The sequence below is a fragment of the Leucoraja erinacea genome, chromosome 35 (genome assembly GCF_028641065.1).
Source record: "Leucoraja erinacea ecotype New England chromosome 35, Leri_hhj_1, whole genome shotgun sequence".
Taxonomy (NCBI): Eukaryota; Metazoa; Chordata; class Chondrichthyes; order Rajiformes; family Rajidae; genus Leucoraja; species Leucoraja erinaceus.
The window spans coordinates 1749540-1766023 of NC_073411.1; the positions used below are offsets into that span (position 1 = coordinate 1749540).

Sequence of the window (16484 nt, forward strand, 5' to 3'; positions counted from 1 at the left end):
AAGGGAGAGAAAATCTGAAAACAAGTTCTGTTCCTCACTCTGAGGTGGTCTCACTCTGGCAATGGAGGAAGCTCATAACAGAAAAGTCAGGATGGGATTAAGCATGGAAGTCAAGTCGAACATCATGGAAGTAGGCCCATCAGCCCAACTTGCCCATCCTGACGAAAATGCATCATCTAGGCAGTGCTGCCAAGTTTTGTCAGAGCATTTCAGTATTCTAGTACCTGAAAATCAGTATTTTGCTGAGGAAATCAGTATTTTTTTACGCGGTTCCATTTTGCTGACATGTCTTCTATGCATCTTACTTGACAGTTTCATTGCCATCTCTTTGTATACTGCTGTTTGAACGGCTGCTTCCTGCCTTTAGCACCAGAGGATGATTTGGAAGGCATTTTGAAAGCCTCCCACTCCCTCCTTCCCCTCCATCCCTCTCCCTCCCCATTTCCCTCCCACTCTCCTCCTTCCTTTTTTTCTTCCTCCTTCCTTTTTCTCTCCCTCCCTCTCTCCTTCTCCCTCCCCTCTCCATCCTCTCCCTTTCTCCACCCCATCACTCGGTTCCACTTGAGCCCACCCACCGTTCTGTAAAATCAAGGCCAATCCTAATGTAACAGCAATCCCAATGGTAACCTTTCACCATTAGGCTTATCCAGAATTCTACCATTGCCTGAAAAATAATAAAGGGCTCAAAGAGAATTCCAAAGATTCATTGTTTTACGAGAATTTACCTGAAGAGTCTGTGACCCATAGCGCTATGTGTAAAGCCCATAGCGCTATGTTTAAAGCCCATAGCGCTCCAGCCGGTAGCGCTATATTTCAAACCCACAGCGCGCAGCCAACAGCTCTTTGTTTAAATTCCCATGTGTTAAACTGACAGCGTTCTGTTTAAACCTGGAACGTGTTTCTAGCTTCAGGTTCCTGGGAGTCAACATCTCCGATGACCTCTCTTGGACCCACAATACCTCTACTCTGATCAAGAAGGCTCATCAGCGTCTCTTCTTCCTGAGGAGACTGAAGAAGGTCCATCTGTCTCCTCAGATCCTGGTGAACTTCTACCGCTGCACCATCGAGAGCATCCTTACCAACTGCATCACAGTATGGTATGGCAACTGCTCTGTCTCCGACCGGAAGGCATTGCAGAGGGTGGTGAAAATTGCCCAACGCATCACCGGTTCCACGCTCCCCTCCATTGAGTCTGTCCAAAGCAAGCGCTGTCTGCGGAGGGCGCTCAGCATCGCCAAGGACTGCTCTCACCCCAACCATGGACTGTTTACCCTCCTACCATCCGGGAGGCGCTACAGGTCTCTCCGTTGCCGAACCAGCAGGTCGAGGAACAGCTTCTTCCCGGCGGCTGTCACTCTACTCAACAACGTACCTCGGTGACTGCCAATCACCACCCCCCCCGGACACTTATTATTATTTATTCAAATCATTTGCTATGTCGCTCTTCCAGGGAGATGCTAGATGCTTTTCGTTGTCTCTGTACTGTACACTGACAATGACAATTAAAATTGAATCTGAATCTGAATCTTGGAGGAATGGGTGACGTTTCTGGTCGAGACAGAATGAACTGAACTCCGTATTTAACAACATAAAATCGTACGTCAGTATTCTTATCACATTTCCGTACAAATTGTCAGCTCTCTCTAGGCTAGTCTCATTTGCCCAGGTTTTGCACATTTCTCTCTAAAACCGTTCCTATCCATGTGCATGTTCAAGTGTCTTTTAAATGCTGTTATCGTACTTGCCTCAACTACTCTGTCAGCTCATTCCATATACCCACCATCGACTAGGTAAAAAGGTTGCCCCTCTCCCTTAAACCCATGTCCCCATCCTCTATAAAATCATCCACTCAGCCTCCTGCGCTCCAAGAAATAAAGTCCTGGTCTGCCCAAACTCTCCCTACAGTGGACCCTCAAGTCCTGGCAACATCCTCATAAATCTTCTCTGCACTCTTTCCAGCTTAATGACATTCTTTCTATTGCAAGTGAGCAAAACCGAACACAATAAGTCAAATATGGCCTAATCAATCTCTTGTACAATTGAAAAATATTGTTCCAATTTTATACTCAATACTGACCAATGTACCAAGAGCCTTCTTTACCACCCAAACTACCTGTGACACCAATTTCAGAGAAATATGCACCTGTACTCCTAGATTCCTTTGCTCTACAACACTCCCAAGTAACCTACCGTTAACTGTGAAGGTCCTGGCTGGTTTGACTCCCCAAACTGCAACACCTCACACTTATCTGCATTAAAATCCACTCAGCCCACTTGATCAAGAGCCTGCTTTAATTTTGATAATAATCTTCATTGTCTGATACTACTTTCTACAGCGCCAACTGCAAACGTGTGCCTTGTGCATTCCTATCCATATCGTTGTTATTAACCACAAACACCAATGAGCCCAGCACCGACCCCCTAGAAACACTAGTCACAGGTCTCTAGTCCGATAAACACCCTTCTGCCACCACCCTCTGCTTCCTTCTATGAAGCCAATCTCTTTCCAGTCAGCTAGCTCTCATGTGATTTAACCATGCAATCTACCATATCAAACGCCTTGCTGAGGTCCGTATGGACATTGTCTACGGCCTTGCCTCATCAACCTTTTCGATTACTCCGAAAAATTCAATCAAATTCGTAAGATATGCTCACACATATGTGAAGTCATGTCGAATATCCCTAATCAGCCCAAATCTATCCAATGCATATATATCCTATTCCTCTGAAGCCTGTCCAATAACATACCTGTCACAGATGTTGAGCTTTCTCCTTGCAATTCTTCTCAAATACAGGGACAACAGGAGCCACCCTCCTGCACATTTTCGCCATAGCTAACGACAATTCATACCTCAGCCCAGAATTTGGCTATTTCTTCTCTGGGTTTGCACAGCATCCTCAGATATATCTGATCAGGCCCAGGAAATGTATCTACCTTCATATTCCTAGGTAATTTAGTACTTAGTTAGCTATAATACAGACTGCCCTCAATACACCTCAATTATCTGTCCCAATTTCCCTATACCTTTTATTTCTATGATAAAGGTAGAGGAGAAACACTTATTGAAGACCTTGCCGACCCTCTGCGGCTTCACACACAGATGAACACTTTGGTTTTTGAATGGTTGCCCTCTTTCCCTTAATGTACTTAAAATATTCAGACTGAAGAAACATCATCTGTCCTTTTAGCTCCACAGATGCTGCCAGACCCAGAGTTTCTCCAGCTGTTTGTTTTCCTTTGCTCCAGATTCCAGCACTTGCAGTATCATGTGTCTATGTGAATATTATTTCCCGTCAAGGATTAGTTACGGAGAGTGTACGTTAGGTATATTTGTTATATTTATAGGAACAGAACTGCAGATGCTGGAATCTGGCAGAGCTGAGTAGTAGAGTAGCTCAGTAGGTCAAGTACCATCAGTGGGTGACATAAGAGTCCAAAATCACCCATCCACATCCTCCAGAGATGCTGCCAGACCCCCCAAGTTATTCCAGCACTCTGTGATCTATGGCACTCATGGAACATATGCTGGAACAGGACCAGCGTAAAGACACACAAGAAAATTATTCTTTTCTGGAAAAAACTCACAGGGAAATACATTTATACCCACTGCTAGATAGCTTAGTCACATCAGCAGTGTACTCACCATCTGGCAAAATAAACCAGTGGATTCTAGGGCCAGCTGACACTAATATAACAATTGGTCATTGGCGACATTCCCACACTATACTGGAGGCAAACCCACCCCAAAGGAAGTCGACAGTTAATATTACAGAAATAATTGTGGAGCTATCAGCAGCATGGCAATCATATAATCTATCCGATCAGCGATAATTTTGTTAAACTTGCCTTGCAGGTCAGTTATTTCCACATGACTGATGGGTGGCAATTCTGGTGCAGAACCAGTTTCAATGAGCTTGACATCCGAATCAAACAGCAACTGAGCAGAGTGTCCATACGTCTGGAGATTGACCATGAAAACCCCTACTGTGCTGCATTCATCAAACGAGGCAACTTTCTGGAACATTGAGTCAGTCTAAAAAGATACAAGGAGTATACAAGTAATAAATCTCATCTGCAATGATTTCTGTGTTAATATTTTTGGTTATTTTGGTAAATCTGACTTGAACGATCCCATTCATTTTTTGGCAAAACTTTAATAAATTTATTTTCCAAGGATTGTAACCACATAATTGAATGGGTCAAAGGTACAAAAATCCATACATCAAACGCCACAATCTATACATAACTAAAGCTCTGATCCCGTGATACCCCCCTCACCCCCACAACACCCTGCCTTTTCTCCGAGCTCTCTCCACCCGCCCCCACCACAACCCCCCCCCCCCTCCCCCCACAACCCCACCTACATACCCCCTCCCCCCCCACAACCCTTCTCCCACACTCCCCCACCCCACACCCCCCTGCCCCCACACCCCCCCCCCCCCCCCCTTCCCCACACAGGCCTTCCGTGTGACTGTGACCCAACGGGTCCCACTTGGTCTAATAAGCCTTAAAAGCTTTCCCGATTTACAGAATGGCAATTCTAAATTAATGTATAAGCAAAACAGGTTTCCTGTTTCCAACTTAGATTTAATAATTTCAACTGGAAATGTACAGGTGTGGAGTCATGGACATATTTCAGCACAACTAATTTCAGTAAAGGATTGAAGAAACTGTCAGCCCTCACTGTCAAGGCTTGCACAATGCTCAAAGGCACCCACATCTCTCAGACACAGTAGACAGGAAAAATAAGCTCACCTCACACTTCATGTCACTCATGCTGTATGTGATGTTGTTCAAATTCTGTTCAATAGTTTTGTACGAATGCTTTTTTTTATGTTTCTGAGAGCCTTTTGCATTATCAGCTTCATTAGATCCAGGATTTGTCTCTATATACAGACAAAGCACAATTACTTTGAAGGTTATGACAGGATTAGTAACAGGACCTACCCACACTATAATTCGTCATATTACAACATGTGTGATATTTTATTTAAGCAAAGGAAAAAAAATCCAGTTTTTAAATGTAAAATACTTCCTTTTGTTAGACACAGGAGTTGTCACATGACCTGTTACAGCCCACCCAACATCAGCCACCCTCAGCAGCCATTGCACAGTGCCAGTGGTGAACTGGGGGCGATGACATTGCATCAACTGTTTCATTACTGTGGTATCGTCAGCACAGTGCTGAGGCCTCATCAGAGTTCCCGAGGCAGCAGCTAGAGGATAGGGGTTCGTGCCAGGTTCAAAACACTGCAGTGTCATTAATAGATCACCCCAATTTAGTGCACTCTCTCTTTCATCCTGAAATTGCATCTAGCACTCCAAGGAAAGTACTGAAGAGTCGAGAGAGAAAGAAAGTGATGTCATAGAGTGAAACATTGTGGAAACAGGCCCTTCGTCGGCCCAACTTGCCCACACCGGCCAACATGTCCCAGCTACACTACTCCCACCTGCCTGCTCTTGGTCCCTATCCCACCAAACCGGTCCTATCCATTTACCTGTCTAACTGTTTCTTAAAAGATGGGATAGTCCCAGCCTCAACTCCCTCCTCTGGCAGCTTGTTCCATACACCCACCATCCTTTGTGTGAAAAAGTTATCCCTCAGATTCTTATTAAATCTATCCCCCTTCACCTTGAACCTATGTCCTCTGGTCCTCGATTCCCCTACTCCAGGCAAAAGACTCTGTGCATCTACCTGATCTATTCCTCTCATGATTTTGTGCAGTTAAGTAGAAGAACTGGGAACAGACACCCGGTTAACATGAAGCAGAACTATGTGAAATGGAGTTACTCTGATAGTTGGACATTTGGTTAGTGTCATTGGGGAGCATAGCTGAGGCAACCTATCAGTTGAACTGGCTTTACTGCCTTAAAAACATCCCACTCTCTCGAAACACACTGACAAATATTTAAGGGTGTTGTGAACTTCAAAACATTTTGGGATACGGTGTACCAAGGAAAGTCTGGTAAATTATATAAATCCCGACTTTGAGAATTTCAGACCAGGTGGATAAGGGGATTATTGAAGCTGGATGGAATTTGAAATAGTCATAAAGCACATAAACAGGCCTTTCAGCCCAATTGCTCCATCTACGCTAGTCCCAGAGTTTGACCCTCCCTACTCATTTACCCGTCCAAAAATCTTTTAAATATTGTTATTCTACATGCCTCAACCACTTCCTCTGGCAGATTCTTTCATTTCACTGCACATCTCGTATGTGTATGTGACAAATAAACTTGACTTGACTTGACTTATTCCATACATGTACCATCCTGTGTGAAGAAGTTGGCCCTCAATTTCCTAATAACTCTTTCCCCTCACTTTAAACCTATGCCTTTCTAGTTTTTGATTAATCGGCTCTTGAAAAAAGGATGTGCGCATTTAACCCATCTATGTCCCTCGTGATTTTTTTGCCTCATAATCCCACCCCTCAGTCTTGTATGCTCCATGGAATAAAGTCCCAGCTTCCCCTGCCTCTTCTTATAATTCACTCCGAGTCCTTGCAACATGCTCATAAATCTTTTCTGTAAACTTTCCAACAACTGCATCTTTCCGACAGCAGAGTGACTGAAACTGCACACTATACTCCAAGTGCGGCCACACCAACATCTTCTACAACTGTTACATAATATCCTAACTGCTATACTCAATGACAAAGGTTAGTGTGCCTAAAACCGAGATAAGAAGAACTTTTTTCACACAGAGAGTGGTGAAACTCTGGAACTCTCTGCCACAGAGGGTAGTCGAGGCCAGTTCATTGGCTATATTTAAGAGGGAGTTAGATGTGGCCCTTGTGGCTAAGGGGATCAGAGGGTATGGAGAGAAGGCAGGTACGGGATACTGAGTTGGATGATCAGCCATGATCATATTGAATGGCGGTGCAGGCTCGAAGGGCCGAATGGCCTACTCCTGCACCTAATTTCTATGTAAAGCCTTCTTCACCATTCTGTCCACCTGTGATACAAGTACATAATTCCCTGAAAGTGTATCTCAAGGTGCCAAGACTCTACAGCACTCCGCAGTGCCCTACCATTCACTATAAAAGTACTACCCTGGTTAGATATCCCAATGTGCAACGCCTCACTGAAATAAATACATATATGGAACAAGTTAATTTATTCCTACACAATTGGCTGTAAAATCAAAGCAATGTCTGAAAGGTGTGCAAAGAAATGCTTCATGAGATGACTGGCAACACTAACTTTGGAGACCAACAACTGCAGAAGACTATCCCCAAGTCCCTGACTTGAAGAACCCACCAATCAAACACAAGCCAAGATCATCTGGAGCGGGCTACAACCAAGTAAAGAGTTTTGGAAGTTGTGAAACTAACCAAGAATTGCCTAACTAAAAGAGTTAAGTAACTAAAGAGTTAACAAATCTTGTTTGAACTTCATAAGGAATCTTGGGGTTGCTTGAACTAATTGAGATTAATTATTATATTTGAGGCAAAATCTGGAAGGTGCTGCATTAAATTGGCAAATAACGAATGCATTAACTGTTGAAGAGTTAAAGCAAATGTTCCTTTCAATGGAAAAGGCTTGAAATTGCCATTATTTACCTGCACCTGGCTCTTCAGGATTCTTCCCTAGACCGCCCAGGATCTTGAATACATCTGTATGAACAGCATCCACACGCACCGCATAGATCTTAGTACTAGCATCCAACGTACCAGCTGCCATCTATAATCAAATACAAATATTATAACTAAATCATTACAATACTTGCAAGTAACTGCAGAAAACGATTAGCTGGGGGGTGGGGGGGAGGGGAGGGGGAGGGGATTTTGTAAGAATCAATTGTTTAAGATTTAATTATAGTATGTTTTTCTAACCTTGAAACTAGTAAGTTCAGATTCCTTTTCTTTGAGGAGGTCAGCCATGTAATCAATCAGGTGTAGACCAAAGGCGTTCTTGGTAGTAATTTTCTAAAATTGCCAAAGAATAAAATTAGATATAGTATGACTGCAAATATCATAACAGCCATGTCAGTCACTATCAGCCTGGCGTGTAGGAAGGAACTCCAGATGCTGGTTTAAACCAGATAGACACAAAATTCTGGAGTAACTCAGCAGGACAGGCATCTCTGGAGAGAAGGAATGGGTGACGTCTGAAGAAGGGTCTCAACCCAAAATGTCACCCATGAGATGCTGCCTGTCCCGCTGAGTTACTCCAGTATTTTGTGTCTACCATCAGCCTGGTTGCTGATTTTTATTTGGATGTTTGCTCCCACTATTGTATGGAAAAAGGTAAAAACATTAAAATTACTTGGAACCTTTATGTGATTAGGATCACTTGATGCACCTTAGATTATCTAGAGAAGCTTTACTAAACAGATTTTATTGTAATTTCTGTCCAAGTAAAGTGAAAAAAGCAAAACAATTCCAAATTGTGAGGTGTACATTCTCGCAAGTCTCAGAATAAATTACACCAAGTGCTGTTACCTGGCCATGTGAACAGTATGTCTAATGGCCCTATCCCATGGTACGAGTTCATTCCAAGAGCTCTACCAAGTTTAAAAAAAAATCAAACTCGTGGTAAGTACGGAGAATGAACGTAGCAGGTACGTCAGAGCTTGGGGACGTCTCTTAGTGGCTCATAACGCTAACAACAGGTACTCGGGAAGACTCGCTAACGGCAGGCAAGCTCGGGAAGATTTTTCAACATGTTGAAAAATGTCCACGTGAGCCCCGAGTAGCGATGAGCGGCAATTACCGTAAATCTCCGAATTCAAATCAGGGCAAACTCGGGAGAGCTCTTGGAATGAACTTGTACCATGGGACAGGGCCATAAGGACCTCAACATCATGGTGCACTGACATTATAATAAACAAAATGCAGAAGAACATCTGGACATAAAGACCTCACCTATATTTGTTATAATTTTCACCGAGGCATAAGATTTCATTTGGATGGTATGGGGCTGATATTATCGTCAGCATGGTTTTGTTCGTGGGATATTGTGTCTTACAAATCTGATTGAGTTTTTAAACTAGTGACCAAAAAGGTTGAAGAGGCAAAGCTGAAGATGTTCAGCAAGGCATTTGATAAGGTTCAGCACTGTTTTGAAAGGTTGGACTGCTTGGAATCTAGGGAGAATTAGCAGACTAGAGAGAATTGGCTCAATGGAAGGAAGCAGAGGGTAGGATGGTGGAAGGTGTTTTTTGGACTGAAAGCCTGTGTGCCTCTGGATTGATGCTGGGGCCATTGCACCTTGTGGTTTATAACAATGATTTGTTTGTGAATGTAGAAGACATGATTAGTAAGCTTGCAGATGACATGAATGTGGGTGGTAATCAAGAATTACAGGAGGTTTTTGATCAATTGGGCAAGTGGGCAGAGGAATGGTTGATCAAACCAGGGCAGGACCTTCACAGTGACTGACACGGCACTGGGGAGTGTTGTAGAGTGTTGAAGGTGTGCAGGTACATAGTTCTTTGAAAGTAGTATCACTGGCAGATAGAATCGACAAGGAGGTTTCGGCAGTTTGACCTTCATCAGTCAGGGTATTGAGTATAGAATTTGGGATGGTATGTAGCATCTGTACAAGACTTTGGTGAGGTCACATATGTAATAGTGTTCAGTTAGTGGCCACTCTGCTGTCAGAAGGATGTTGTTAAGCTAGAAAGAGCATAGTTATGATTTATAAGGATGTCAGCAGGACCTGGGGGGCTGAATGTAGGGAGAGATTGGACATGCTACAGCTTGATTTCTTGAAGTGAAGGAGGAGGACGGGTGATCTTATAGGGGTGTATAAGATCATGATGGGAATAAGTAGGGTGAATGTACAGTCTTTTACACAAAGTAAGGGAACCAAGAACCAGAGGACATAGTTATAAGGTGAGAAGGGAAATATTTAATAGGAACCCATCTTTTCTCACCTAGTAGGTGGTGGGTATATGGATGAGGTTGTCGGAGGGAGAGTTACTATAACAACATTGTAGATGGGGCCACTTGGTCAGCATCAATGGTGTTGCAGAAGAACTAAAGTCAGTGAGTATTCTTAAAGGTCTGATATTTGCAAAACGTAATCATCGATGGTTGACACAAATCATTGTGCTATCATGTACCAGAACTACAATGATGTAACAGGCTGCAATATGCAAAAACATATTCTTTCAAAATAATTATGCCCTTGCTGGTTTACAAATAGCCAATTTATTTAATCTGGAAAAATAAACAAGTTCCAAGTTAGCACAAAGATAAGCCCCAACTTACATTTTCTGAACACAGTTTGATGCAGGTAGAGTAATGTTCAGATATTTGATTATTTGATAACCTGGCTTCAAAGGATTGAGGAGTCCCCCTATAATAATGAATGGAAGTCAGAATTAGTTAGTTTAGTGTGTGAAAGTTGCTAATGTAGTGCTCAGCATCCAGCCGAACAGACTGAAGATACACAATATCATACTAGCTTGCCCAACAATACACCTCAACAGGTAAACAATTTGAAATTGCTCATACTTTTTTATCTGTACTTTTGCTGCAGCTGTAACGCTATATTGTGCATTCTGTTCATTTTCTTTTGTGCATTCATGAATTTGCCTGGATAGCACTGAAACGTTTTCCACAGTAGGCATGACAACAATACATATTAATAGCAATAATAAATAACTACAGCAAATCACCAGAGTGCCAGGGCAAATTACGAGAGAGTGCCTAACTTGCTGGTAAAAAGCACTAGCACTTGCATGGCAAGTAGACAAAGGAGTTCTGCTCTCTAATGGAAAGCGTACTTGTGTGCATATTGAGACAAAGCAAAACAAAATGAAAGTCAGCCCCTACCTTTGCACTGGGGATGCCAATGGAGTGTCTATGCCACTCAGATGCAAGTCGGTCACCTTTGAGCGCCTTCTCTCCCTCCTTTCACGTTCGTCATCATTCGCTGAGACTTCCATATTTACTGTGGTCTTCAAGCTTGGAATACCCTGCCGCTTTGTAGAAGGAGAAACAAAAATGGGGCCTGCAGGGCTCACGCGGGTGACTGGTGTGGAAGTATTCATTTTGACCTGTGAGAAACAAACACTGGATAAGAACAAACATATCGTCATTAGAACACAAGAAATAGCAGGAGTCAGTCATACTGCCCCAGGACCAATTCTGCCGTTACCCAAGATCACAGCTAATCTTTTACCTTGGTGTCGTATTCCTATGCTAACTGAATGTCCCTCGATTCCCTTATATAAATCTCTATCCACTTCGCTCAGCAATGGAGCCTCCAAAGTCCATTCAGGGGTTCTAAAAATTCACTATCATCTGGTTGAAGAAATCTTTATTCCGAATGATTGACCACTTATTTTGAGACAGCAACTCATATTTTAGACACCCCAGCCTGGAGATAAGTTTCCTAATCTATTGTTAGAAGTTCAAAGATTTTTGTACGTTTCATTGAGATCACTTTTCATATCTCGAACTTAAAACCGTAGAAGTCTTTGGTGTCTCTTCATTATGGCATAATTCCGGAAGTTGCGGCGCTGCCCTGCAGCTGCAGCTCGCCTGCAGCCCGTTTGTCTTTACTTTTTTTGTTTTCTTTTGTCCCGTTGTTTCAGTTTATTTCAGTTGTGTATGTGTGGGGGGGTGGGAGAAATGTGTTCTAGTCTCTTACTTCGGGGGGATACAACCTTTTCTTGCCATATCCCCCGTCTCCGTCTCCGCTGAGGCCCAATCAAGAGCTGGCGGCCTCCAACTGGGACCGACCTTGAGGCTCCGGAGGCAGAGCCAGAGGTTACCAACACGAGGCTGGCCGACTTCAGGGCTGTAGTGGCGTTGCGGCAGCAGCAAACCGACCTCGGATCCTCGGAAGCCCAGTGGACGACAATATCGGGAGCTCGCAGGTCCCAGGTTGGTGACCTGTTCTCCGGAGCTCCCGCATCGACAGCTTCGTCCTCTGGACTGGAGGGTGGCAGTTTCGGCAGCTTTGATCGCCCCGGGCCGCGCAGTTTGAACCAGCCCGTTCGCGGAGCACGGATTCAGCCGTGGGACTTACCATCACCCAGCGGGGACACAACATCGGAAGCCTGGATCGCCTCAACGCAGAGGGAGAACAAGAAGGGAAGAGACAAGGACTTTTAAAACTTTTGCCTTCCATCACAGTGAGCAGGGCCTGGTAGACTCACTGTGGTGGATGTTAAATCTGTGTTTATTGTATGTTTTGTTATTTTATTCTATGTTACGACTGCAAGGCACGTATTTTCGTTCAGACTGAAAAGTCTGAATGACAATAAAGGATACTTTACTTTTTACTTTACTTTATTAGATAAACCTGCCAATCCTGGAACCAATTTGATAAACTTTGCTGCACATCTACTCTGACAGGCATTTTTCCATAGGTAGGGAGACCAAATCTATATACAATCTTCGAGATGGTGCCACACCTACACTTTTGTGTAAATTGGTGAAAGATACAAACCTTTTTGGAACAAAGACTAAGATACAATGTGGCATAGTGCCACAGCAGTAGAATTGCTGTTGTACAGCGCCGGAGGCCAGGATTCAATTCTGACTGCAGATGCAGGGCTCGAAATTATCGGTTGTCCGGGTGCCACTGACCACTCAAAGCGCTGCCGGGCAACCTAAACACCGAGTCATTTTGCCCGGCTTGGCAACCAGATACTGGTTTGTACCGAAGATAGACACAAAAAACTGGAGTAACTCCGCGAGTCAGGCAGCATCTCTGGAGAAAAGGAATGCAACGTTTTGTGTCGGCGGTGACAGCTGTATTGCATGGGAAATATACTAGGTGCAGGGTGATGAAGGGTCGGAGCGAATGACGGGTGTTCGGCGAAACGATCGCCCAACCTACGCTTAGTCTCCCCGACTAAGCGTAGGTTGGGCGATCGTTTCGCCGAACACCTCCGCTCAGTCCGCAATAACCAACCTGACCTCCCGGTGGCTCAGCACTTCAACTCCCCCTCCCATTCCCAATCCGACCTCTCTGTCCTGGGTCTCCTCCATAGCCAGAGTGAGCAACAGCGGAAATTGGAGGAACAGCACCTCATATTCCGCCTGGGGACCTTGCGTCCGGATGGCATTAACATTGAATTCTCCCAATTTTGCTAGCCCTTACTGTCTCCTCCCCTTCCTCAACCATTGAGCTGTCTCCTCCCACCCTCCTATCCGCCCGCCCTCGGGCTCCTCCTCCCCTTTTCCTTCCTTCTCCCCCCCCCCCCTCCATCAGTCTGAAGAAGGGTTTTGGCCCGAAACGTTGCCTATTTCCTTCGCTCCATAGATTAGGTATGTTACAAAACGTACCTGAATCGTGGCTGAGCATCTGCCCCTCCCCTTGTGTGTGATTTTGGAGCTGTTTGGAGGGGGCGGGTTTAAAACCCGATTTTTACTAGGCTGTTCCAATCGCAGATGTTCAGCCTAGTAAATCAATAACGGAGAATCGCTGCATGACGCGGTCACAAAAGCTATTATTAGTTTTATATGCCTCGAAGAGTAGATATAATAAATTTAAAAGCTCTCGTTCATTCCGCAAGCTCTAGCCCCAGGGTTTTATAAAGCAAACAATTGTATGTACCTTATTTTTACATTAAATGGGCATGTATATAAACCTATAATTATAATTTTCTATAGCGAGTAGCTCATTTTGGGCTTTTTATATCCCCCAGTATTTTTCTCGGCAGGCACTAATCCAGCGCGATGTCAACATTCTAAACCAGCGCGTTCCACATGAACCCACTGGAAAGCCGATTTAAATGGGCATTTATTTACAGCAATTGAACACTAAATTCCTTCCATTTGGCCTATAAATTAATGTAAATTAGATATAAAAATCATGTTATATTGTGAATTATTTGTGAATAATCTTTGGACACTTAGGCTATTTAAAAATGTTAATCTTTCCTTAAGAAATGTCTTTTGACTATCTAAGATCACAGCTTTTTTGTAATGCCCATTGAAAATCAATAGGGAACAAGATGCTAATTTCCGAGTATGAAAATGGTCATAACTTTTTTAATACTTGAGATATGAAAGTGAATTTGGTGTCAAATTAAACTTATTGTTATGCTTTTATCTGATGGGATAAATTGCAGACTTGATTTTTTAAATCTCAAAATTTTGTAACATTGCTACATAGATGCTGCTGCACCCGCTGAGTTTCTCCAGCAATTTTGTGTACCTTCGATTTTCCAGCATCTGCAGTTCCTTCTTGAACACATTTTCCCAACTGCTTGCCCATGCCCATTAATCTAGCCGGTTTTTACCCACAAAATCCCCTCTGCATTCTTCTTACAAGCCACACTGAAATCTGGTATTTTATCAGCAGCAAACACGCAGCCAGATGAAGTAGCTGAGGCAAGAACAATAATAATATTTAAAAGATATTGGACAGATACATGGATAGGAATGTCATGGATAGGGCGGTCACGGTGGCGCAGCTGTAGAGTTGCTGCCTTACAGAGAATGTAGCGCTGGAGACTCGGATTTGATCCCAACTATGGGTGCTGTCTGTACGGAGTTTGTACGCTCTCCCCGTGACCTGCGTGGGTTTTTCTCCGAGATCTTTGGTTTCCTCCCACACTCTAATGACGTACTGGTTTGTAGGCTAATTGGCTAGGTAAATGTAACAAGAAAAATGTCCCTATTGGTGTAGGATGGTGTTAATGTGCGGGGATTGCTGGTCAGCGCGTACCCGGTGGGCTGAAGGGCCTGTTTCCGCACTGGATCTCAAAAAACTAAAACTAACGAAAGGCCTAATGCAGGTAAATAGGGCACCTAGGTCAGCATGGACAAGTTGGAGCGAAGGGCCTGTTTCAGTCTTGAATGACCATGACAATCACTGATTAATCTAATTATAGAACTCAAAGCTGCTAACATTGAATTCTCCAATATCAAGTAATACCCCCAGCCCTCCCTATCTCAAGCCTCACAACTCCCTTAACCTATCTATATCCATTTACAGCTTCCTTTATTTACTAAGACCAAACTTTGTATTATCAGATCATTTACTACATCCTCCCTTTACCAAGGGCACATATAAATGGTGAAAGATTGATGTCTATTACCACTCATTTTCTTTACCCAGTCTATATATCGATTCACATCCTCCACGATTATTGTAGAACTCCTTGTACATACACCTCTAATTTTCTGAAACTATGTAGACACAAAATGCTGGAGTAACTCAGCGGGACAGGCAGCATCTGTGGAGAGAAGGAACAGAGATGCTGCCTGTCCCGCTGAGTTACACCAGCATTTTGCGTCTACCTTCGATTTAAACCAGCATCTGCAGTTCTTTCTTACACATCCTGATACTATGCCCTGTACAACCATTAAAGGTACAATTCCTGACAATGATTTTTGACCCTAATGTTTCTTAGCTCCATGGAGAGTGATTCCACTTTTTGATTTTCTGAAATGAATACTTCTGCAATATTGGCTTTATCCCACTCTTTATAATCAGTTACTACACCACTATAGTAGTTTACTTCTGAACCATGATGCTTTGCTGTTTTACACTGAGACAAACCATCAATGGATTGTGTGTTAATTGCTGATTGATTGCCCGTGGCCACCAGTATGATGTTCAAAAGAACCATTCTAATAACTAATATTTGTTACATACAGGCGTGATTGGTGGCACAGGGAAGACATCGAAACAGTCTCAGTATGCTCCATGGATAACATGCTTGTGTTTGACAGGTACTTGCACATACAATTTACTGACTCAGGAGATGTGCAGCCCACCAAGACTATTTGTATTTTACAAAGTTTTACCTTGGATGTCAACCACTATTTTTAAGTTCCTTTGCAATCAAAAAAATGACACTGTAAACTCTATCATCAATAATATCTCAATAACACTGTACATATGTTCAAGTAAATGTAGTCTATTTAGTAAAGAAGGATTTAGTTTACAATGACCATAGAAATTAGAAGCAGCAACAGGCCATTCAGCCCTTCCAGCATGCTCAACTAAATGTAGTGAATGAAATTCAGTATTGGAAATCTGAAATAAAAACAAAGAAATGCAGATCTCCCCTTTGGCTCTATAGTCTTATCTATTGTACTTGATTTTGACCGGCATTTTAGTATTATCTGACCATAGCAGGCAAACCAAATATTTTCACTGACATTCGGTACACGTGACAAGAATAAATCCAGACCCACTTTACAATAATGACGGCGCGGTGCTCGGGCCACCGTGAATCATTATGACAACAGCAATCTATTATTTTTCCCACCTTCTTCTGACTTCCCGCTCCCGCCGCCTTCACAGACGACACGTCAGGTGAAGGCCCGTCTCTCCTCAACCGCCCCAATGACAAAGTAAACGGGCCCGGTCGCCAACAACGCGGGCCCGGACTAACGGGCGGAATGGAACACCGCTCACCCGCTGCCGCCTCCTCTCCGGGACCGGAGATCGCCGCACTTCCGGTGCTGTCGCGCGCCGGCGGCCGTTGGTCAATGAGAATTCAAACTCTCCCGCCGGCAGACTGCGCGCGCGCTGGTGGCTGGAGGACTGCGCATGCGTGACG

General features: G+C 43.6%; 1 protein-coding gene across 3 annotated transcripts in view; it reads right to left on the reverse strand.

Annotated features, from left to right (window-relative positions):
* ncaph (non-SMC condensin I complex, subunit H) overlaps positions 1–16462 on the reverse strand; it is a 35702-nt gene extending 19240 nt beyond the window's left edge. Inside the window, exons 1-7 of one of the 3 annotated variants that reach the window (XM_055661987.1) lie at positions 16340–16462; positions 10786–11009; positions 10219–10306; positions 7837–7929; positions 7564–7684; positions 4757–4887; positions 3848–4034 (exon numbers count right to left, since the gene is read on the reverse strand). In XM_055661987.1, the coding sequence (XP_055517962.1) occupies positions 3848–4034; positions 4757–4887; positions 7564–7684; positions 7837–7929; positions 10219–10306; positions 10786–11003 (838 nt within the window). In that variant the 5' untranslated portion in view covers positions 11004–11009; positions 16340–16462. Of the gene's footprint in view, positions 1–3847; positions 4035–4756; positions 4888–7563; positions 7685–7836; positions 7930–10218; positions 10307–10785; positions 11026–16190 lie in introns of all 3 variants that reach the window. The other 2 variants (XM_055661988.1, XM_055661989.1) reach the window with 2 other exon arrangements.
* Positions 16463–16484: the final 22 nt, after the last annotated feature.